This window comes from Malus domestica, chromosome 17 (assembly GCF_042453785.1).
Source record: "Malus domestica chromosome 17, GDT2T_hap1".
Taxonomy (NCBI): Eukaryota; Viridiplantae; Streptophyta; class Magnoliopsida; order Rosales; family Rosaceae; genus Malus; species Malus domestica.
The window spans coordinates 28,606,293-28,631,263 of record NC_091677.1 but is presented as its reverse complement, the minus strand read 5'-3'; the positions used below and the strand labels follow the sequence as shown (position 1 = coordinate 28,631,263).

The following is a 24,971-nucleotide window of genomic DNA, read 5'->3' as shown; positions in this document are numbered from 1 at the left end:
TGTCTTACTCTCATCTGAAGGTGTTTGGTTGCAAAGCTTTTGTGCATGTGCCCAAAGAGCAGAGATCGAAGTTAGACTACAAAGCTACACCGTGCATCTTTCTTGGTTATGGCGGTGAAGATTTTGGTTACAGATTATGGGACCCATACCAGAAGAAGTTTATCCGAAGTAGAGACGTGGTCTTTTATGAAGATCAAACAATTGGGGATTCGGATAAAGAGGCACAACCAGATGGCGCAGTCAGAGGAGTTGATCCATTAGCTTCAGATGAAGAAAGTCACGATGACATCCCTGAAGCAACTGCCAATGAAGTGCCTGCAGAATCAGATAATGCTGATCAAGAGGAGCCTGATCAAGATGTGCCAGACCATGAGATTGCTGATCAGGGGGAGCCTAGTCAAGAAGAGCAGATTCAAGGAGAATCCAATCAGGGGGAGCCTCTAGCCCCGCAAGAGAATGAAGATCAGGTCAGAAGATCCAGCAGAAGTCGAAGACCGTCTACCAAGTATTCTTCATCAGAGTATATCATGTTGACTAATTATGGAGAGCCCGAAACTTATGAGGAGGCCAGAGCTCATAACGACAGTGATAAATGGATGAAGGCAATGGAGTCAGAGATGGATTCCTTATTAAAGAATAATACCTATGAGCTGGTGGAGCTTCCAAAGGGCAGAAAAGCATTGAAAAACAAGTGGGTGTTCAAATTGAAAAATGACGACAACATGACAAGGTACAAGGCTCGTTTGGTTGTCAAAGGTTTTGGTCAAAAGAAAGGAGTTGACTTTGATGAGATTTTCTCACCGGTGGTGAAGATGACTTCCATTCGAGTTATCCTTGGTATGGCAGCAAGCATGGATCTTGAGCTCGAGCAGTTAGATGTTAAAACTGCATTTCTCCACGGCAATTTAGAAGAGGAGATATACATGGAGCAACCCAAAGGCTTTGAAGTCAAAGGTAAAGAAACTTTGGTGTGCAAGCTCAAGAAAAGCTTATATGGTCTTAAGCAGGCTCCAAGACAGTGGAATAAGAAGTTCAACTCATTCATGGTGAGTAATGGGTACAAGAGAACTCATGCTGACTCTTGTGTCTATATCAAACAATTTTCTGGAGGTAAATTCATCATTTTGTTGCTTTATGTTGATGACATGTTGATTGTCGGTCAAGATGCTTTTATGATTAAAAAGCTCAAAGAAGAGTTATCTAAGTCCTTTGACATGAAGGACTTAGGGCCAGCCAAGCAGATTTTGGGCATGGATATAATTCGTGACAGAAAATCCAAAAAGTTGTGGCTGTCACAAGAAAAGTATGTTGAACGGGTGCTTGAAAGGTTCAACATGAAAGCAGCCAAATCGGTAAGCTCACCTTTAGCCAATCATATCAAGTTGAGCAAAGAGTCGTGTCCAAAAACATATGAAGAAAAGGAGAAAATGGCAGTTGTTCCCTACTCTTCAGCAGTAGGAAGTATCATGTATGCAATGGTGTGCACACGGCCAGATATTGCTCATGCAGTAGGTGTGGTGAGCAGGTTTCTCTCTAATCCAGGGAAGGACCACTGGGAAGCTGTTAAGTGGATTCTCAGATATTTGAAGGGGACTTCTAAGATGTGCTTGTGCTTTGGCGGTTCAAAACCAATCTTGGAAGGATTTACAGATGCTGACATGGGAGGTGACCTGGATGGTAGAAAATCTACGTCTGGGTACTTGTTTACTTTTGCAGGGGGAGCCGTGTCTTGGCAATCCAAGTTACAAAAGTGCATTGCTTTGTCCACAACCGAGGCTGAATACATAGCCGCTACAGAAGCATGCAAGGAGTTGTTGTGGCTGAAGCGGTTTCTCCAAGAGTTGGGTTTGAAGCAAAGTGATTATGGCGTTTATTGTGATAGTCAGAGTGCTCTGGATTTGAGCAAGAACACTACATATCATTCACGCACTAAGCACATTGATATTCGTTATCACTGGATTAGAGACGCTATCGAGAACAAGTTGCTACAGCTGAAGAAGATTCATACCGATAATAATTCTTCAGACATGTTGACAAAGGTAGTCACAAAATCAAAGTTGGAATTTTGCATTAAGGCTGCTGGGATGGACTCCAGGTAACTTGGAGTCATGATCGGAATTCCTCCCTCATGGACTGGAGGGGGAGATTGTTGGTATATGGTCCAGCCCATGATCAATGTTCTAGATTATTCTAGTAAGCAAGAGAGATGGCTGGAGCATGCTAGACAATTCTAGCATGTTATTAAGTTGATGGAAGAAGCTAGAGAGTACTAGCTTCCTTGGTTGCAAATGGAAAGATCTAGAAGCCACACTTTTGTGGCTAGTCTAGATCTTTCTATGCTAGAGGTTTGAAGAATACACTAGAAACTAGTAGAATGCCAAACCCTCACCTATAAATATGGGTGTGATGTAACCAATTGAGAACTAAGAGTGAGTAGCAAAGAATCAAGTCCAAAGCTAGAGTTCCACTCCAAGAGTGAGAGTGAGAGTGTTCCACTACACATTGTGTGAGTGAAGTTTAGAGTGATAGAAAGTGTGTGTTATACTTTCTTGTATCCATCAAGCCTTGTCTTTGGCTTGGTAAGACTACTCTTGTTGTATTCATCTTTTTCATATAGTGAAGATTGATCCTTGTTTGGTGGACGTAGGCATAAATTGCCGAACCACATAAATTCTTGGTGTCCATTTTCTACTTTACCTTGTGCATTATCTATCTTGTAGTACCGACATTCCTAACACTTTCATTTCTCTGTGAATCCTTATCCAAATGCTCAAAGTTTTCTGAATTACATTGTTTTCTCTTTTATTCCTTTTGTGGTAACCAAAATTCAAAGGCCTTAGAGTGGACGCCACATGTAAGTAACATGGTTGCTGAAACTACCCTTAGGGTTTTGCGACGTTTAATTCTCGCGTGGGTTGAGCATAAATGCAAAAGGGAATGTCTCCCCGTAAATCACATGCACCACGCCACGCGTGATGAATTACCTAAAACATGCACCAGACCATCCCATTCAGCAAAATTGGTGGGCTTTGGCGGGTCGACCCCAGGAGGATTTCATTAGTTCACAAACGTGATCAGCCTAAAAGGGCCTGATAAGGCAAGATCCAGTATGATCTTCAAGAGATAAAGATCCCTATAATCATGGTCCAGACAGGTCATGTTCACCAATACTATTAACAATCTCGCTAAATGGGACTCCTAATTGTGCCCCTTATCATGTCTTCTATAGTAAAACGTTGTTGGAAAATGGACGGGATAATGTGGGTTCAAACTTCAAACCAACCACTTAAGGACTGCCATATGTACCCTAAAAGCACATGCCTATCTCTATGTAAAGGTATGCTTAAACACAATGGAAGTAAATGTTCTTAGCCAAGAAATTCATAGCTTGAGATTCATTTTCCTATATTTAACTAAGGCATCAGAGAGCCTTTGACTCACACCACACAGGTGTGACAAGGTCTCACTGACATTTTCTTTCTTGGTTGCAGAATGTGAAAACATAAAATTTGATTTACATTAATTGATGCTTTGACTTTGGTTGCGAAAAAAATGTAAAAATAAAAAGGTTGGGAAAGTATTAATACGTATATGTATACTGTTTCATATGTTGATTCTAATTCTCTTCTTTAGTATATTTTGGGTTGATCTTGTGATGAAAATTATAACATATTCAATATTTTGCCATATTACATTTTGAAGGCTGCTCATATTTGTGTTGACGTGAGATATATTTTAGATAAATTTCTTTCTTTATGGACACACTAATGTGGGGGGCTTATTCAATTACGGTGTTGGTGCGAATTATTATGAGTATGTGCCATGGCAAAGTTTTTGTTATGACCGATCCTAAGATATATTTAGGATCGACACATATATTTAGGATACACATGACAACATAACGGTAAAAGAAATACAATGAGTTAACTGAAGCTTAGACATATATAATACATCAAATATTCAACAACAACAAATAATAATAAACTATACTTCGCAAGCGAATTAGAAACCAGTTGAACCCAAAGTCATTCAGTTGTATCATTTATATTCACAATAGACGTAACAAGCTGTTGTGGATGCAAATTTCTTCCTCCTTGATCTTGGACAAAATTGCACCTACAAAACAATTGGTTAAGGCCAAAAGCCTCACGCACCAGCGATGAATGGGGAGGGCTTTGGCTGAAGAACCTCCAATGCCAAAGTTAGAATTTAGAGAGAAAAGTGTTTAGAGAGTTTTTGGAGTTTTGCAAGAGTGTGGACTTAGGTTTTTAGAGAAAATGGGGTTCAATATATAAAGCATGGCCGGTCCCCTTTTTGAGAAAAACTGGTCGGCCCTTTGGGGTATTTTTGTGTGAAATGGGTGATTTAATTGGTAATTAATGGATTAATAAGGAATAAATCCATTAATTAGCCAATTAACAATTTATATGGAATGTTTTGAAGGTTATGAAATAATTACCTTGTGGAAAATATAGGATAAGGATGGATGAAATAACTTCGTGGATTGTAACGTTGGCAGGCAGTAATGGTGCATGGTAGGCCAGCAGTAGCCTGCATTAAGAGCATTATGTGCTAAGGATCGACCTCCTGAGTGATTTCCACAAACGCCTTCGTGGATTGAACTTAGAACCTTCAAGTCATTGGGAAACGCTAGGCAGCGGAGATGTGGTATGGTGTAAGATTTTCGGATGAGAATGCCGTTCCACATGTAGTAACGTGCTGCCTTGATTTGGAGCTTCCTAGACTCCAATCTTTTTATGGGGAATGTGCCATTGACCAGGTAGTCTACAATAGAATCTCGTCCGTTTGCAGTTGTACTAACATGTGACACCTCGGCTACTGGCTTCGCCTCTATGCTTGGCTCATCTAGATACTCCATCGGAATAGAGCATTTGAGTTGGTGGTCGATGGCGGAGCCTAGGCCGATTAGTGTGTCCACGTGGGCATTGTTTGCCTATGGAACTTAAGTGAGGGTGTAAGTCTGAAATGCCTAAAGCAGTCTGGCTAGTGATTAATTGGGAATCAGAATGAATTGCGAGCTTTTTAATTGCCAAGTTTTTTGCCATTTGGAGGCCTGCTAGTAGTGTCTCGTATTCTACTTCGTTGTTGGATGTTTTGAAGCTTAGAGTGATCGCCTGTTCAGGCATCGAATCGTCTGGGTGACAAGGACTACGCCTGCTCTTGAACCTTTATAGTTGGATGTGGCATGGACATGCAAATGCCAGAAGTCTCCATCGGGTGGAGCAGGCGCCGCTAGGGCGTGCTCGGCTACCTCTCGGGCGTCGTTGGGCCACTCTGTTGTGTCGTGAATGTGTAGCAGGGTGCCGTGGAGCTGGGACCATGTTACACGTAGCAGGAAATGCTCAACTGCCGGTATTGGACCACTTTAGAGTTGAATTATGGAGCAAGGGTTGGTAAGGATAGTGTGACACGTAACAGGAAGTGGTACTCAACTGCAGGTACATGTTGCTCCTATGTAGAATCTTTTAGGGCGACGAGGATGAAACTTTCTTCTGAGTATGTTATTCTAGTGTTCGTTTACCCTTGGCGTGTCTTTTGGGCTGAGTTGTTGCGTTCGTCAGAAAACTTTGCATTCCCCAATGTCTTATGCCTTTATTGTCGCGTGTCTGGAATGGGCGGAATAGTGTGTCATGAAGATAGCTGCATGCGTTTGAAGGTAAAACTTGAGTTTCAGGGTTGCAACAACTATCGCCAAAGTTAGCTTTTGAATTTCTAATAACATCGATGAGAGCTTTTGAACTGTGGAATGCGGGTAGTCAGGCCCGTTGCTCTTCTCACATGATGGTAGAGCTTATTGCTGCTTTAGATACTGTCAAACATGCGAATAAGTTCTCTGCTGCTTCTGGTTTGGATAGTAGGAATGTGATGTCAGGTACTTCTTTAAGTCCTTAAATGTGCATCGGCAAGCCTCGTCCCAAAGTGCATACTTCTCTGCTAGAACGAAAGAGTCTGCCAGAGTTAGATTTTCTTTCATGATCAATTTTTCAAATAACTGGTGGTCTGCTGGAAGTCCTTTTTGGAAAGCTGCTCTAGCTATCAAGTTGTTGCATCCGACTATCCTTGCCTTATCTGCTTTGAACTTTTTCACATAGTCGTGCAGAGACTCTTTTGGGATCTTTTTGACATTGAACAAATGGTCAGACTTCTTTTTGATCGAACGATAGGATGAATATTCTTTGGTGAAAACAAAAAAAAGTTCATCAAAACTCTGGATGGATTGTAGCGGCAGGGTGTTGAACTAATCTTGCGCATCGCCTTGTAGAGTGGTGGCGAATATCTTGCACATAAGATCGTTGTTGTTTCGATAGAGGATCATTGCGCTTTGGTAGTGCTTTAAGTGTCTCTCTGGGTCTTCATCCCCTTTGAAAGATGTGAAATATGCCATGCTGAACTCACGTGGAGGCTCTGCTTACTCGATCTTGTCCGTGAAGGGTAACATGTTTATGTTGGTTATGTTCCATTGTAGTGCCTTGCCGGTGACCTCGTTGCGTTGGAAATTACGTAATCGTTTGGTCAAGAGTCTCTCTACTTTTCCTGAATTTGCCTTTGTTGGGGTAGTGGAGCTCTCGGCTACCTCCAGCCATGACCTGCTAGTCTAGGTTGTTCTTCTATATGTTTGGCTCGTCTATGCCGTGGATGCAACATGTGTGGTGCGTTCCTAGCAGGCGAACAAGTTCTTCACAGGCTGCTGGTTGAACTTGAGCCGGATTGAGTGACTGCTTCTCTCCGTCCGTCGTGCTGCCTACTCCGATGTGAGGTGGATGATGCTCCTTGTGGGCTTAGCCACGAATGAACACTTCGCCTGGAAGGTTGCTCATGTTGACTATTAGAGTGTGAGCCCAACCTTGAATGTATGCTAGTCCGTGAATGTATCTTAGGGGCCCAATCGGGAGTGTACACTGCCCGAAAGCTCAGTTTGTGGCTGCTTATCGGGATGCTATTGGACAGGTTCTTTGTCTGCCATTGTCTTACTTCGGGACACCTCGTCTGGGCCACGTTGCATCTCGGTGCGTTGCAAGAGCTGGTTCACTAAGGTCGCCTGCTGTGCGAGGGGGCTCGTTAACTCTATGACTTGTCGAGATAAGTGTTGTTCTCCATTTGGGTTGGAATAGCTTGGAATGAATGCGTCTCTTTGAGCAGTGGAAGTGTGGTAGACTCCGGACACGAGATTTGAGTTGGGAAATGTCAAATCCGTAGAAAAATACGGTAAAAATACTCCTGGTTCGATCGTCAGTCTGGAAATTTGGAGCCGGGACAGTTGAACTAATCTTGGATCCATTTGGGCTACTTAGAAGGCCACATGAGCAAACTGGGCTGCGAGAGTAGGCTGCTCGGCAAGAGTAGGCTGGGCCATGAGAGTGGGTTGCTCAACGGTAGCAAACTGGGCCATGAGATTGAGCTGCTCAGCTGGAGTAGGCTGGGCCATGGGAGTGGGCTGCTTGGCATGTGGCGCACGTGGATGCAAGGCTAGGGCTCGGCTTAGTAACGCGTTGGGCTCGCATTGGGCTTAGAGTGCCATGGGTTTGGTCATGGCTTTGGTGCCGTGGGCCTTGGATGGCAAGGCTTAGGCCGTGGTGGTGACACCATGAACCTCTCCGCGGGTGGCCATTGCGATGGTTCCCGTGGTGGAAACTCGTGGTGGTGGTGCCGCTCTATTTATTGTCACATTTAGCCTCTTGGATCACTGCGGTCCCATCTATTGAATATTGAAATTTTCACTTTTTGAATTTTCTAAATTTCTAGCCATTGTACTTCTCTTTTACGTTTTATCAAAGAATTTTTGCAAATAAAAAATTCTAATAATAAAAACGTACGAAAAATCTACAAATGGACAAGAAATAGAAAAAACTTGGATGCGAGAGTCTTCTACGAGTGTGGGACTCAACTCTCAATGAAAGCATCAATTTGTGGATGCAAATTTCTTCCTCCTTGATTTTGGACAAAAGTACACACACACGATGAATGGGGGGGGGCTTTGGCTAAAGAACCTTTGATGCCAAAGTTAGAATTTAAAGAGAAAAGTGTTTAGAGAGTTTTTGAAGTTTTGCAAGAGTATGGACTTAGGTTTTTAGAGAAAATGGGGTTCAATATATTAAGCATGGATGGTCCCCTTTTTGAGAAAAGGTGGCCGGCCCTTTGGCGTATTTTTGTGTGAAATGGGTGATTTAATTGGTATATAATGGATTAATAAGAAATAAATTCATTAATTAGCCAATTAACACAATTTATATGTAATATTTTGAAGGTTATGAAATAATTACCTTGTGGAAAATATAGGATGAGGATAGATGAAATAACTTTGAATTTGTTACCTATTTGGGCACCTTTGACTTGATTGAGGGATGATTATCCACTGCTCGCGCGTAGGAATCCCGATGTGCCTTGAGGGTAATTTTGTCATTTTAACCCAAAAATCCACGTGTCACCTCTTGATTATTTATGGCTTCACAGTTGCGATCCTCAGTTCGGGTCAAGGCCTATAACTCGAGATTTTTCAGTGTGATCGGAATATGGGGTGGTACACCACGTGTCACTATATAAATGGTGAGATATGTGTTCGAAAGTTAATAATTTTAAAAATAAAATTTCCAACCACTTGTATAAAAACACGTGGTGTATCACCAATGTTCCGGTCATAATGAAAAATTTCTCCTACAACTAATCGTTGGAAACAATTTAAGAAAACTTGGATTTTTGATCCAACGACATGCATGCAAATAAAAAAATAAAAAAAAAGCAAAAACAGATCTTTAAAGACTAATTCTTTTGACGAGTCAAAACAAAATGAGAGGGATGATGAAAGGGATTGGCCTTTACCTTCTGAAGCACTACTATGCTTTCACAAATTTGTTCATCCCTTGGTGAAGGGGCTTCAGATCTCCTTTAGGATGCCTCTTGGATGTGGGAACAAGAGGAAGAGTGAAAAAAGCTAGCTAGCCCACTCTTCCTTTAATAGGAGAAACATGTTTTGTGGTATATGAGGTGATGAATATTTCACTCTCATTTTCAAGCTCAATGGAGCTTGAATTTCTCTTTAGAAAACACTTTTCTTTTCTCCTCAGTTGCTTGCTTTTCTTAAAAGCCTACAACCATTACTCAATTGCTAAATCGAATAGTGTTATATAGAGTTTGAGTAAATATATAGACTCTACTATTTTACAATTTTAACATCAATTTTCGTGTTAACATTACAAAATATTGTACGAAACACATGAGAGAAATGAAAAGGAGACTCTAAAAAAAATGGGATTCTCCATGAACTCTCTAACACCTCACAGTGTAATGTCAATTTCCATGCCAACATTATAAAACATTGAGCAAAAAACATGAGGTAGTAGAGAATCCATGGAGAGTTCCCTCAGCATTTCTTAAAAATTGAATAGGCAGAAAGTCCATAGAGAGTTCCACTTTTGAGAGAGTCTCTTTAGCATTTGTTGAGAATGAATCCATATTGATGAGATGATAGACATTGCACGGGCTTATAAGTAAGCTGGGCTACTTCCCATATTGCTAATTGATTTTATGGTGGAACTTAAACTTTTTTCATGGTATCAGAGCAGATTTGTCTCGCGTGTGAAGCCAAACGGCCACACGTTCTCCAAGTCACCTCGTTGTATTGTTCACGTGTTAGGTTTGAAAATTCGCCATACGTGAAGGGGTGTGTTGAGAATGAATCCCACAATGATGAGAGGAGAGATTTTGCATGGGTTTATAAGTAAGTTGGGTTACTTCCTATATTGTCAATGGGTTTTATAGAGAAACATCAATTTTTTTCATGGTATCAGAGCAGGTTGTCCCACGTGCGAAGCGAAATGGCCACAAGTGCTCCACGTCGTCCGGTTGTGTTGTCCACGCATTAGGCTTAAAAATTCACCACACTTGAGGGGGTGTGTTTAGAATGAATCTCACATTGATGAGAAAATGTACCTTATAAGTAAGTTGAGCTACTCTCCACATTGCCAATTGATTTATAGTGGAATCTCAACTTTTTTTAGCGTCTCTCATATAATACACACACATACACACAATAAAAAAACTAAATTATTATTTTTGAATTTAAAAGCAACATCGGCTTAAATCATTTAGAGGAAATTGTAGCATGGTCCTTCAATTTTAACCCAATTGGAGTAATAGTCCCTCAACTAAAAATCTATCACCATTGATTTTTTAACTCGTCAAAATGTGCAGGTATGATCATTTTTGTCAACTCCGTTAGAACTTCCGTCAAAATGAGTTACGTGCAGCACAAGTGAGGCTGAATCAAGAGGCAAATATGAAAAACCAAATGAGAAAAATTGAACCAAATTGTAGCAATTGTCCTTCCAACATGGCTTATTTTGATGGAATTCTAACGAAGCTGACGAAAATGACCATAACTGCACATTTTGATGAGTTAAGGGACCAATAATCATAGATTTTTAGTTGATGAACCATTGCTCAAATTGAGTTAAAATTGAGAGACTATTGTTACAATTTTCTTAATTATTTATAAGTATCTGGTATATTCAATAAAGTAATACCAACCACCAAATTTATATAAAAAATAGCCTTCAGCATAATATTAAAATCACTTATTTCATAATCAATACAGATCAAAGCATAACACAAAATCGAAGAGCACACAAGTTATTGTGCACGTCAAACCAAGACGCGACATAAACGTCACACACAAGTATCATCGTCCACATTTGAATAGAATACGTAGCTCAACTTATAAGCCTAACTAGAACAACACACGGAACAACGCACGTCAAATGACATACAGAAAATGAGGTAAGGTGCCACTTACACAAAAATCGAGGCATGCTACATTATTCATCTTGGAAACCTAGACTTGTCCACATTTTTATTGTTTGACAACTTAGCTTAACCCAGAGATTTTATAAGTATCTAATAATAGTTTCTAACAATTACATTACTTAAGTCTCTACTGAAAAACTCTCGTGTAACTCGTAATATGTGACATCATATGACAAATATTTATTAGATAATTATGTAAGTTTGAATACGTGGTGGTAAATACATAATGGAAGTATACATTAGTTGCAAAAGGACCACCCTCTTCTAACACGTAATAGTGTAGTCTGTAATTGCGTTGCTTTCCTTTACTTCCTCAAGTAACGGTCACTTTTCCTCTGCATCCCCGTTCGGCCTCCCATCTTCCACAATTAATAAATTAGCTTACCAAAACAAACGGCTATAATATTATTCCCCTCCTCAGCTCCTCTCTCGATTTCTCCGTCTCTCCCAAACCCAGAAGCAAACGCCAATTTCATTACCTCTCTCTCTCTCTCAAAATGCACAAAAACATCGCTTTCTCTATCATCCTCTCACTCGCCCTCTTCTGCCTTTTGATCCTGCCTTCCACGGCCAAGGACGGCGTGGTTACGACCGAGCTGTGGTGCGTGGCCAAGAACAACGCGGAGGACGCCCCCCTGCTGACGGCGCTGAACTGGGCATGCGGGCCTGGTGGGGCCGACTGCAGCCCAATCCAGCAAGGTGGGCCCTGCTACGACCCCGCCGACACCCAGAACACTGCCTCCTACGCTTTCAACGACTACTTTCTGAAACACGGCATGACCGACGATAGTTGCAACTTTGATAACACTGCCGCACTCACTTCTCTGAATCCCAGTAGGTTCTAATATTATTTGCACTTTTTTTTTTCTTTGGGAAAAAAATTTAATTGGACATTAAAAGTTAAATCATAGATGGGTTCCTGCTCGATTTAGATGCTGAAAATCCATTTTTCTGATTTCATTGCGATCTTCACGTAAACTGTATTTTTTCTTTCCTATCCAGGTCATGATAAGTGCAAATTCCCATCCAGGTAACTCCTTCAACTTGTTACATTTGCATGGTTAGATTTCTGTTTTTTAATTGTTTTTTCAATTAGAATTTTTATAGCTGCGTTTGGCCGTTTCGGAGAATTAAATAAGGGTACTTTAACGAAAAATTCCTGAACTGTTTATTTTAAAGAAAAATTATATTTTTACATTAAAAAATCAATCCTGGTATTTAGCCTTATCGTTAAAACTCAAAAATTTTAAACTATTTTTATTAATTTTTCTTAAATAAATGATGTAATAGTAGTGAGATAGACGCAGTCAAAGTCGCATCACCGTTTGTGCAAGGTGAGCAACTTGGATGAACTGGATACATCTTTACGGTGACACAATGGTGTAATAATATAATGTCATGTATTAATTTTATTCTACGTGGCATTATGCTATTCAAACGGGTCGTCACTATCACAATGTAACCATTTAATACAAGTCATTCTCCTTTGCAAGACACAAACGAAGTGACCTCTGCATGGGCTTCACCAAAATGGGCCCATGTAGGACCCAAATATAACCGGTCATTTGTTTTTTATTGAAGATGATAAAGTGATTGTTCAACCTTATTGAAGTTTTTCTCCAAAACTTGGTACTGACATTATTAGTGATCTAGATTTGTAATGATATAATAAGGTTTATTGTTTTATGATGCAACAGCTTATCAGCGAGCAATGCAAGCATCTCCAGTCCATCAACAGCATATGGAAATGGAATGGGACCTAGTGAAAATTTGAACGGCAGCAATAAGATTTCTGAGCAATGGATTTGGCCCCTCGTTACCAGTTTTCTGGTCATTGCATATAATACATGGGCAATGGGTTAGCGAGCAAGCGAGCACTTGCTCGCGTTTTCCCTGGAATATTTTTGTTAACGATCTAGCCTAGGACAAGGTTAAGTCTGTATGGAGTGGATAAATTGCTCTCGATTTTGTTTTCTGTACGAAGCAGATCAATATTTATGTTCGTTGCAACCGATTTGAGTGTTGTTGCACATTTTAGGTCTTCAGCAATATTCACCAAAAAAAAAAAAAAATGAATTTCAGCTTTTGAGAAATTCTAGCCATTTTAATCTGTACAAGTGATAGATTGTCCTGTTTTATTGAATAGTTTTGTTCAATTCATTTGTTTAAACTTTAGATTAAAATAACGCTTGTAAAAAATATAAACATTTGAGTACAAAATCGAAAATCCCCAAAAGTCAAGAACTTTTTTTTTCTTGTTAAACATAAAGAACTAATTTTTTTCGTTTGCTTTCTCTTTTGAGTACAAAAGAAAACAAGCAGTGGACCCTGCAACTGCGAGTAATCCATTTCACATTGGTATTTGGAGTCATAAATAAAAAATAATGTTAAAAAATTAAATTTATAAATAAATTGTAGTAAACTAAATAACATGAAATTTGATAATTGAATTATTAATTAAGTATTAATAAATATTCTTAATTTATATTATGATACATTATTTAATTTATAAATATAATTCCTTTAACATTGTTCATAAACAAATAAAGCCCCTCCGACATTTTTCAACTTTTGTATGAATTATGGGAGAGATAAATTGCATGTATTCCAAAAAATACAGCTGTAGGTTACTAGATTCTGCAGTGTTTTCGAACCTTGGTACTCTCAACTCTCCCTGACAACTAAGGTCTAAAATATTGATGATATCGAAAATATCGGTAGTTTAAAAACACGGAAATTTCGATGGAAATATCGGGATATTATCGATATCGATAAAAATTGAATAAAAACCACGAAAATTATAAGAAAAACTTGGAAATTTTTATTGAAACTTTGCAGGATGTTTATTTAGTCAATTATCTATTAGTTTATCATAAACAATTGGAAGGAAATGCATTGCATGATGGATTTAATTGATTTAAGTTGATTATATAGCGATCTGACAAACATTGTGCGTGTAGAACATATGTAGTAATTAATGAAAGAAGTTTAAACACACTATAATCATTTATATATAATGAATTAGTACAATATTTTACACTTTATACATTGCATGGTAAGATACATGAGTGACTTAGTACCACATAGAGTTCCTATCAAGGTCTAAAATATCTATAATATCAGAAATATCGGTAGTTCAAAAACACGGAAATTTTGATGAAAATATCAGGATAATATCGATATTTTAGACCTTGCTGACGACTCAAGCAAATTATTCACATTTGGTTTGCTTTTTGGTATACTTATCATTATATCGTTTTTATTAGTTTTCTAATAAAGTTAAGACACTCTAACACATGTGAATATCTTTTTATTAAAAAATAGTATAAATAAATAGTAAAAATAACCTTTTAATATAGTTAGGATCATAATACTCAGTTTACTATCCTAAAATTTATTGGTTTTCAACGTACATGAAGTTTTTTTTTTATCCTTCAGTGGTACCTGAAGTTATTATTTTGATACACTTTCATACATGCTTTAAAGTTACTGTTAAATCAACTGTTAACTGATGATGTGACATCCACGTGATCAATGACTGGACGTCACGTCGATATTAAAAATTTTAAAAAAAAATTTTGGGCCTCTCCTACCTCAACCCCCGCTCCCACCCAACCTTCCGTCCATTCTCTCCTCTGCGCCCACCCAACCTTCCATCCCATCGTTGCCGGCGTCACCTCCTGCCGGCAGCGGCAACCCGATTACCTCCAAAGCTTCCCCAAAAAGCTATGTTTTGCTGCTTTGGCGCCCCTAAAACGCTTCTAAAAATACTGATTCCCTCTCCTTCTTCCCCCTCCTCTCTGCTCGTCTCTTGCTTCTCCTTCTGTGTCTTTCCGTCAGTCGACACCTTCGTGGTTAGAACTATAATCAGCGAAGCCATGGAGTAACAGAGCAATCAGAAGACTGCCTATCAACAAAATGAACTCCAAGAAATGCACTATGGTCCTGTCCTTGTCGAACAACTTTAGGTAAACCAATTTCAAATTCACACTCGTTTCGAGCAATTGAACGGCTTCCACATGTGGGTTCTTCTTCAATCTACTTCTGATGGGGTTTTGGTGCTCAGATTCGAAATTTAAGAAATGGATTATCATTTTCTTTGAAATTGGGTTTGAATTTTTGTGAATTGTTGTTCAAGATTGTATATTTTATATGGGTTTTTCGTAATTACCATGAATTATCCGTCTTGGGTATTGTTATTAATTACCCACTATGATATGAGACATCCTAGCCAACAAAGTTTTTATTTCCAATTTCATATGGTTTTTTTTTTTGAGGTAATCAGGTTTTTTGGGTGCCAAAGCAGCAACACAGAGCTTGCTGGGGAAGCTTTGGAGGTACTTGGGTTGCCGGGGCCGGCAGGAGGTGACGCCGGTGGCGGCCGTGACGAGAGAAGGGAGGGAGGGTTGGGTGGGGTGGGCACGGAGGAGAGAAGAGATGAAGGGTTGGATGGGAGCGGGGGTTGAGGTATGAGAGGCCCATATTTTTTTTTTCAAAATTTTTAATATCCACGTGGTGCCCAGTCATTGTCTACATGGATGCCACGTCACCAGTTAACAACTGATTTAATAGCAACTATAACAGATGTCACATCCCGGCCCGGGTCCACCACATCCCGAGCCCGCTTTACCACTGTAAGATGATATTGTCTGCTTTGGGCTTACCATTCCCTCACGGTTTTGTTTTTGGGAACTCACGAGCAACTTCCCGGTGGGTCACCCATCCTGGGAGTGCTCTGACCTCATTCTCGCTTAACTTCGGAGTTCCGACGGAACTCGAAGCTGGTGAGCTCCCAAAAAGCCTCGTGCTAGGTAGGGATGAGAATATACATTTAAGGATCACTCCCCTGGGCGATGTGGGATGTTACAATCCACCCCCCTTAGGGGTCTAACGTTCTCGTCGGCACACTTCCGGCCAAGCATTGGCTCTGATACCATATATCACATCCCGGCCTGGGTCTATCACATCCCAGGCCCGTTTTACCACCGTAGCATGATATTGTCCGCTTTTGGCTTACCATTCCCTCACGGTTTTGTTTTTGGGAACTCACAAGCAACTTCTTAGTGGGTCACCAATCCTGGGAGTGCTCTGGCCTCCTTCTCGCTTAACTTCGGAGTTCCGACGGAACCCAAAGCCAGTGAGCTCCTACAAGGCCTCGTGCTAGGCAGGGATGAGAATATACATTTAAGGATCACTCCCCTGGGCGATGTGAGATGTTACAACAGATGTATGAAAGTGTCCCAAAATTATGACTTTAGGTACCACTCAGGGATGAAAAAAACTTCATGTATCAAATATAGGAAATCAAGAAACTTAAGAGTAATAAATTAAGGCTTATTATATTAGCACCCCACAAATTGTTGAATAAACTCCACGTACTTAATACACTCCACATTTACTTTTTCAATTAAAAATTATCTTAATACACCACACTTCCTTCTCATAATACTCTCACACCCCACGTTCCTAGTATACATCTTACATTTTCTACACACACCCCACAATTTTTATACATCTTACATTTCTCAAATCTTATAATACTCATTTTTAATTTTGTCGAATGATTTCAAACTATATGAAATTGAATGATTTAAAAAAATGTTTAGACTAATTTGAACGTTTTTCAATAACAATAATAATGATTTCAAAGCTTTCGAAACATCGATTTCGTGTTCCATTCGTCAAAAATAATTTTTCTCAATCAACATGTTTATAGTTTCATTGCTTAGGGCTTTATTCAACAATGAAGAATGAGAGGGATTTTGATAGTTGAAATAGATAAATAATATGTTAAAAGAGATTTGTAGTGTATTTATAAATTTTTTTTTAAACCTAATAAGATCAAAATTGTCATTACATAATAGAGTAAATAAATTATTAATATTAAATTTTAATGTGGAGTGCTTTCAACATTTTGTGGGGTGCTAATATAAAAAGCCTAAATTAACCATTAAAAATAAAAGTACACTTGTGAGAGGAATATAGGATAAATTTTTTAAAGTGTTATTAAAATTAGGAAGTTTTAACGAAAAGCTCACGGTACTGTTCACTTTACCCTTTATTTTGTCCTTATCATTAAAACTCAAAGTTTTCAAACATTTTTCATTAGTTTTCCTTTAAAATTACTCTTTTATAAAATTAATTAAAAAAACTAAAATTGAAAATTAAGCAAAAGCAAAAACCCCAACCTTAACTTAGCCCTGCAACCACGAAACCCAGCCTTCCCCACCAAGCATTTTGGTTGCGATTCCTTACCACCGGCGAAGCTTTTCTTTCTTTCTATATCTCTCTTCCTTCTAATAACACTAAAGAATCAATGAAACCTTGAGAATGAAGAAATCGAAGAACAAGTAGTAAGAGGAAGAGAGAGAGACGTTTCTGTATTTAATGGATAATAGAAAGTTTTGTTTTTACATGATTCTACTCTAAGTCTCTAAACAAAGCTTATATAGAAACTATGATGAGCATATTTACACTTTTACCCTTTTAACTAACTCTAACTGTTTTTCAACAAACTCAATCTAATCCAAAGTTATTTGGTTAATACTCCCCCCTCAAACAGAATTGGGATCTCCCAAATTGTGTTTGCAGCACTGAAGGAATGATTGATCATGGCAAGGATGAAGAGTTAACACTGATATGATCTTTGTCTGCTGCTTTTGGCACTTGTAATATCTGTGAACCTTGTTGATTACACCCAGGCACGCCAATATGAAGATTTGCACAGTGGTGAATGAACATTGGACTATGCAAACCTTTAGTGAACGCATCGGCTACCTGCTAATTTGTTGATATGTACTGAACATCAAGATCTCCCTTTTGGACTTTCTCACGGACAAAGTGATAGTCCGTATCGAGATGTTTAATCTTCGAATGGAACACTGGATTGGAACATAGGGCCAGAACTGAGAGATTATCACAATGTAAAGTAGGAGGTAGTGTAAGAACTTGATACACATCCTTAAGAAAAGAACGAATCCAAAACACATCAGCAGCACAATGTGCCAAGGCTTTGTACTCGCTTCTGTGGAATTGCGAGACACCGTTGCTTGTTTCTTTGACTGCCATGAAACCGGATTTGAACCCAAGTAAACTACATAGCCCGTAATGGACCTTCTTGTATTAATGTCTGTTGCCCAATCAGAATCAGAGTATGCATTTATCTGAAAATCAGAAGAGTGAGTGTATCGTATACCATAGTTTGCTGTACCTTGGAGATACCTTATGATTCATTTCACCAGATGCATATGTGACTCAGTAGGATTGGTCATATATTAGCACACAACATTGACAGAGTGTGCTATATCTGGCCTAGTAAAAGTAAGATACTGCAGGGCTCCAACCAGGCTCCTATAGTGTGTACGATCAGACAATGGTATTCCCTCAGTTGTAAGTAATTGGGAATGTGGTTTGGAAGGTGTTGAGGTTGGTTTACAGTGCTCCATTCCATCATTTTTCACCAATTCCTTCGTATACTTTAACTGATTCACAAACAAAGATCCATCTGCATTACAGTGAATCTGAAGTCCCAAGAAATATGTCAATATGCCCATATCTTTTAAATCAAACACATCTGCAAGACTGTCAATCACAGATTGAATCTTCTCAGTATTTGACCCAGTTAGGATGATGTCGTCAACATATAAAAGGAGCAAAATAACATCACTCCCATCAGCTTTCACAAATAAACTTGTATCAGACATCGAAGTTTTAAACCCAAGAGCAGGTGAAAAACTAGTAAACTTGGAGTTCCAAGCGTTTTAATCCATATAACGACTTCACCAATCTGCACATATATTTTGGATGTTTTTGATCCATAAACCCTTGGGGTTGTTTCATATACACTTCTTCTTCAAGCTTCCCATGAAAAAAAGGCATTTTTAATATCTAACTGTCTTAAACTCCAGTGAAATTGTGCTGCCAATGCCAGGATAAGTCTTACAGTTGAATGTCGAACCACATGACTGAAGGCTTCTAAGTAATCTATCCCTTGCTCTTGACTAAAACCTTATGCCACTAATCGAGTTTTGTATCTTGACATTGTCCCATCAGGATTCCTTTTTACTTTATAGACCCATTTACAACCTATCACTGTTTTATCACTTGGAGGAAGAACAAGTTTCCATGTACCTTAAGACTTTAGGGCATCATATTCCTCCTACATAGCTTTTTGCCATTGAAGGACTGTTGATGCAGCTTTAAAAGTCTTTGGTTCCTCTACTTTATGTATGTCAGCCAAGAACGAAAAACTGCATGATATAGAGCTATTTGACTCCCCAGTATCACCATCTAGAAACTGAAGAGATTCTAGTTGAGGTAATGTAGCTAGAAATGATGTGTAATCTCTCCTCATGATAGCACCAGTCTTAAGTCGAGTTTGAATAACATTATTCTGTGACTGAGATTGAGAGTGTGTTTGTGATGGAGGCAAAGAAAGAATTACCTGAAGCTGAGCAGGATCAAGGACAAGAAGCAAGGGACCTGCACGTGGAGATGAGGAAATAGTTTTTGTAGATGCCTGTGTTTCAAATCCTAGTGTTTTAGAACTGCCTGTGTTCGAAGAAGAAATTGGTGTCTGTGCATCATGATGAACTGCAGTGGATGAAGAACTATGAACAATCCCATTACCAGAAAAAGATTCCTCCTGACCGTTTCGAGGACTTGAATTTCCATGATCTGAAGATCTCTGTTGCACTGGAATAGGTACCACTATACTTCTATACTGAGATTGAACTGGAATATGTTCTTGAACTGTAGATTTTAACAGTGCATAAGGAAATACACTTTCATAAAAAACAACATGTCTTGAGATGATATATTTCTTATTCTAAACATTGTAACAAATCACACCTTTAGAGCCTATAGAATATCCTAAGAACACACATTGTGCAGATCTAGGTTGTAACTTGTGCACAGAATAAGGTCTTAACCATGGGTACACTGCTGAACCAAACACTTTCAAACTTTTCAACTCTGGAATCTTGGCAAACAATTTCTTATAAGGTGAATCCATAGACAACCCTTTACATGGCATTTTATTAATTAAGAATACAGCATGTGCACAAGTATATTACCAAAAATCAATTGGCAATGCAGCTTGAACAAGAAGAGTAATGGCAGTTTCTACTATATGTCTATGTTTTCTTTCAACTACTCCATTCTGTTGAGGAGTGTATGGGCATGAAATCATGTGTTCAACACCTTTTGCATCAAGAAAAGCTTTAAAAGAATGACCTGTGTACTCACCCCCTCCATCAGTTTGTATACATTTAATGACAACACCAAACTGTGTATGAACAAGATTATAGAATTTCAGAAAAATGCTAAACACATCTGATTTGTTATACATTGGAAAAATCCAAGTATACTTTGTATATTGATCAACAAAAATTACATAGTATCTATACCCCTTTGCTGTTTTCAATGGAGAAGGACCCCATACATCTGAGTGCACCTTTTCAAATGGTAAACAATAACAATCACTGCTAGGAGAAAAAGGAAGTCTACACATCTTTCCTTGAATACAATGGGTACATATACTATGACTTTCATCTAATTCTAGTGGTATGTTTGACTATCTTAACATGATAGACATTATTTCATTAGTCGGATGACCAAACCGTTGATGCCACAAAGTTGAATTTACTAATTGCCCAAGAAAAACAGAAGGTTCCTGAACCACAGATTGTGCTCCTCTTGAATTCTTGATAACAAGGATTTGAAACAATTGTCCGGCTCTACTCTTTCCTCTGTACAGGATGTTCCTTGTCTTCTTGTCCTACACAAAAAATTCATTCTCATCACAAATAAACCAACTATGATTGTCAACACACAATTGTTGAACATATAGCAAACTTCGAGCTATTTTTGGTACATGTAAAACATTGTTAAGACCAAGGTTATGAGAGTTGGTTTTAATTGTAGTTGCACCAGTATTTGCAATAGATAAACTTGTCCCATTGCCAATTGTGATTGTATCAGAACCTTGGAATGGTGTGACTTGACTCAGTGTGTTGACATCAACAGTGATATCGTGAAATGCACCAGTATCAACAATCCATGCATCCTGAGGAATGTGCTGTTCTCTTTGCTGGGCTGCCATTGCTGTTAAAGTGGAAGATGGTTGTTGACCTTGAAAAACATAGTTCCCCCTGTGATAACATTCAAGTATTGAGTGACCACGTCTTCCATAAATCTGACACTCCATTTGAAACCCAGTACTTGGACCATGACCATTTCTGTGAAAACAATTAACTGCAGTATGTCTTCTTTTGTTGCAAATCTGACATTCAATTACTGTAGTGGACCTGTTCTCAGTATTCCCATGCCACCCACTTGAACCATATTGTCTTGAACTACCAAATGAATATCCAGAGGAAGAACCTGTATAGTATCCCTTACCTTTGAAATCAGTGTTAGACTTATAACCAGGATTACCCTTATAATTTGGCTTTTGCATAAATGGAGGTTTTGGACCAGAATTTGGAGCATTGCCCATATATCCAAAACCATAAGGAATAGAAGGGTGAACTGGAGCAGGAAACTATTGAGGTATTAAGGGTTGTGGGTATTGCTGTGGGAGGACAAATGGTGATGAATATTGTTGCATATAAGGATCAGCAGAATAAGGGTATTAACAAGAAGTAAGAACACCCCCAGTTGTTGCTGGTAAATGGCTATGCCCTGTAGGATTATAACCCGAAGCTGATGAAACACCCTGAGTTGGCTGAGACCCTTGAACATATAAGGTAGAAAGATTATGAGACACACCACTTGATTCTCCTTCGATTTCTTTTTCAGCCCCAAGCAACAAAGCCCTAAATTCTTTCAAAGAAATAGAGGACTCTCTAGCTAATATTACTGTTCGAATTGTGGCATATTCTTTTGGTAACCCAGCTAACACAGCAATTATCACATCATTATCAGAAATTAGTTCTCCAGCAGCAGTTAACTGTTCCCTTATATTTTTCAACCTTAACAAATACCTATCAATTGAATCTCATCCTTTATGAATTGTATGCAATTCAGTCTTTAGATGGTTGACTCTAGATTTAGACACTGAAGCAAAATGATCCACAAGATTTGACCAAGCCTCACACGCAGTTACACAACCAAGAACATAGTCAATAGCCTCATCATACAAAGTAGCTAATAAAAGACTCAACAATGCCATATCTGTGGATTCCCAATCAACATAAGCATCAGTAAGTTCAGAAGTAACACCTCTCTCAGTATGAATGACAAATTTTGGTGGACACACAATAGTACCATCAAAATGCCTAAACAATTTATGACCTTTCAACACGGACTTAAACTGAAATGCCCATTTCGCAAAATTATCTTCCTTCAATTTTATAGTAATCATTCCCAGCAGATTTTCAACCTTCACACTAGGATTAGTCATGATTTCTCAATGCAACAAATAGAATCGATCAAGAATCTACAAAACACCCAATTGTTCTACAAAATGAATTGATGGAGAGACTGAAACTCCTGCAGTAATCAAGAAATACTGAAACTTTCTTATGAATCAAGAGAGATTGAAACTCCCGTAGTAATCAAGAAAGACTGAAACTTTCTTATGCATCAAGAGAGATTGAAACTCCTATAGTAATCAAACAAAAGAAATCGTAATCAAACACACAACATTCTGAAATCTTGAACTTCTAATTAGGACTGAAACCTAATTACTTAGTAGAAAAACACAATATCACCTGAATCGCAGCTTTTGATGAAAACCCCAAATCTCCAGAATTCGAATTCGGCGAAATCCCCATTGACTCTTCGATTGTGTATGGTAGCAGCAGAAGACCTAGGATCGACAACGGCAGTGAGCCAATGCCGGCGATGATACCATAATAACACTAAAGAATCAATGAAACCTTGAGAATGAAGAAATCGAAGAACAAGTAGTAAGAGGAAGAGAGAGAGCCGTTGGAAGAGAGAGAGAAGTTTCTGTATTCAATGGATAATAGAAAGTTTTGTTTTTACATGATTTTGCTTTAAGTCTCTAAACAAAGCTTATATAGAAACTATGATGAGCAGATTTACACTTTTACCCTTTTAACTAACTCTAACTGTTTTTCAACAAACTCAATCTAATCCAAAGTTATTTGGTTAATACCTTCCTCGTCAGCGAAGCATAGCGATGTTGTATTGCATTTTCCTCTCTTTCTGTCATTTCAGATCTTGGCATTTACATCGTTTTAGATATCGGCCGTTTCAGATTTCAATTACTTAACAGTAATTGTTCTACATAATTTGAAGAGAGAGAAAGGGCTCAGAGAGATAGAATGGCAATGAAGTTTCGCGAATGGTGAGAGGATCGACGGTGGTGATGGGTGGTGTGGTTGTCCGGAGTTATTTTCACTGCTACTTTTTGTAAATTTTATTTTTCATATTTTTTATTTAATTTATGAAAAACAAAGATGTTAATTAAAATTGAAGTTAAGTTGAAGGACATGTCAAAAAAATTAGGAAAGAGACACAAAAGAGAAGGGGAAGTCGGGACAGCAAACCCTTGGCCGGGTGGATAGAGAGTATGATTGGAATTGCTTTTTTTTTTTTTTAAGGAAAACTAATAAAAATGCTTGAAAATTTTGAGTTTTAACGATAAAGACAAAATAAAGGGTAAAGTGAATAGTACCAGGTTTGACTTTTTAGTATAAAAATGTGGTTTTTCATTAAAGTGAAGAATATCGCGAGTTTTTTGTTAAAACTTTTTTTTTTTAAAAGAGAAATGTTAGGGATATTCTTTTAAAAGTGAGTCACTTCATGTTTTTGATATAATTCACGTGTCAACATTATAAAACATTGTGCAAAAAAATAAATGGTAAAAAGTCTATAAACAGTTGCACTTTCAAAAAATCTTCTGAGCATTTCTCTTTTTAAAATTCTGCCTCAATTTTATTTTGGAGCTCGAGAGTGCTTTAATAGTTGCAATTGTCATATCCAACCAATGTTTAGATTAGGCCAGCAAACCACGATTAAGTCTTCGTCAGACCATGTTAAACTTGCACAGAAACTTCGGAACACATAACCAGAACCAAATTATTGAGTTCAACCAAAGTATGTTTATTTAACCAAAAAAAAAAAAACCAAAGTATGTTTATAATCGTCTATAGCAATAAGAACACTAACATGATATTAATAATCAACATAAAAAAAATTTAACAATAAACCAAAGTATTAATTGCAAAATTATGTAATATATTACCCATAACTGATTCAATCTTCACTGCCTCTCTAAATCTTCTATACCATCCTCTTGTCCGCAAGATTGAATACGTCTTGAAGATCTGTCCCTACTAATCATTCTTCTGAAAGAACTCAACCTGGAAACCGATGAAGCATTCACTTTAGTACCAGCTGAGCTGGATTGAGCACCATCTGATGTCCCTTCCATACATGATGATGACAACACAGAGTTCACATGCTCTAACGGCGGAGCCGTTGGCATCCCGGCTGCGGGACCCTCTCGTGGCTCGAGATGCAGACACGGCTTCGCCTCTGTCCGGCAAATGGGGCAGGTAGTATGGGAAATCAGCCACCTGTCGATGCACTCTGCATGGAAACTGTGCTTGCAATTTGGAAGCAACCGTGCCATTTCTTCATCCTCTAACATGCTCAAACACACAGCGCACTCTATTGCGTTGTCATCCCCGCCATCTCGGCCCTCCGCACGTCTGAACACGAACATGGGCAAGGCGGCAATGACGGAGGGCTCGAGTCCAATTTTGGGCAGCTCAACGGAGTGGACATGAGCCATGGTTGACCCCAAATGACGACGTATGGACGCCCGGCGAAGCGCCTGGCGTCGGAGGACACACCTTGCGTAGGTATGAAGCAAGATTACTAGCAAAACAACGATGGATAATGAAATGATGGATATGACCATGATCTTGCTGTTCAAGTTGTTTGAGTTTTTGTGAGGGAAGAATGACAGATCGGCCTCGTCATCCTCGAGGAGGCGCATCGGAATTGTAGGAGACAAGAAAGACATAATCCCTACTTCTCCTCCTCCAGAGTCCGGATGGATTTGTGAGCGAGAAGAGAAGCCGATCGCAAAAGTTAATTTTGTGTTTTTAAGCTTAGAGTCAGAGTCGGAGAACTTCTGCTTGGTTTTGGTTTCGGTTTGAACTTGTGAGTTG

General features: G+C 38.8%; 2 protein-coding genes across 2 annotated transcripts; one reads left to right on the top strand and one right to left on the bottom strand.

Annotated features, from left to right (window-relative positions):
- Positions 1-11,055: 11,055 nt before the first annotated feature.
- LOC103432240 (PLASMODESMATA CALLOSE-BINDING PROTEIN 5-like) lies at positions 11,056-12,981 on the top strand. Its single transcript, XM_008370421.4, has 3 exons — positions 11,056-11,655; positions 11,824-11,851; positions 12,519-12,981. Exons 1-3 carry the CDS (start codon positions 11,319-11,321, stop codon positions 12,682-12,684), a joined length of 531 nt encoding a protein of 176 aa, XP_008368643.3. The 5' UTR covers positions 11,056-11,318; the 3' UTR covers positions 12,685-12,981.
- A 7,204-nt stretch (positions 12,982-20,185) lies between these two features.
- On the bottom strand, positions 20,186-24,971 carry LOC114822517 (E3 ubiquitin-protein ligase ATL41-like). The gene is made up of 2 exons (XM_029096919.2): positions 24,038-24,971; positions 20,186-20,599 (listed from the first exon to the last, which is right to left on the bottom strand). The coding sequence occupies exon 1, from the start codon at positions 24,821-24,823 to the stop codon at positions 24,056-24,058; it is 768 nt and encodes a 255-aa protein (XP_028952752.2). The 5' UTR covers positions 24,824-24,971; the 3' UTR covers positions 20,186-20,599; positions 24,038-24,055.

What these genes read in the sequence shown, in the direction of transcription:
- LOC103432240 (XM_008370421.4), top strand. Translation starts at nt 11,319, where the DNA reads ATGCACAAAAACATCGCTTTCTCTATCATCCTCTCACTCGCCCTCTTC. An exon ending in ACTCACTTCTCTGAATCCCA is followed by an intron (nt 11,656 to 11,823) that starts GTAGGTTCTAAT and finishes TTTCCTATCCAG; the next exon opens with GTCATGATAAGTGCAAATTC. An exon ending in AAGTGCAAATTCCCATCCAG is followed by an intron (nt 11,852 to 12,518) that starts GTAACTCCTTCA and finishes ATGATGCAACAG; the next exon opens with CTTATCAGCGAGCAATGCAA.
- LOC114822517 (XM_029096919.2), bottom strand. Translation starts at nt 24,823, where the DNA reads ATGTCTTTCTTGTCTCCTACAATTCCGATGCGCCTCCTCGAGGATGAC.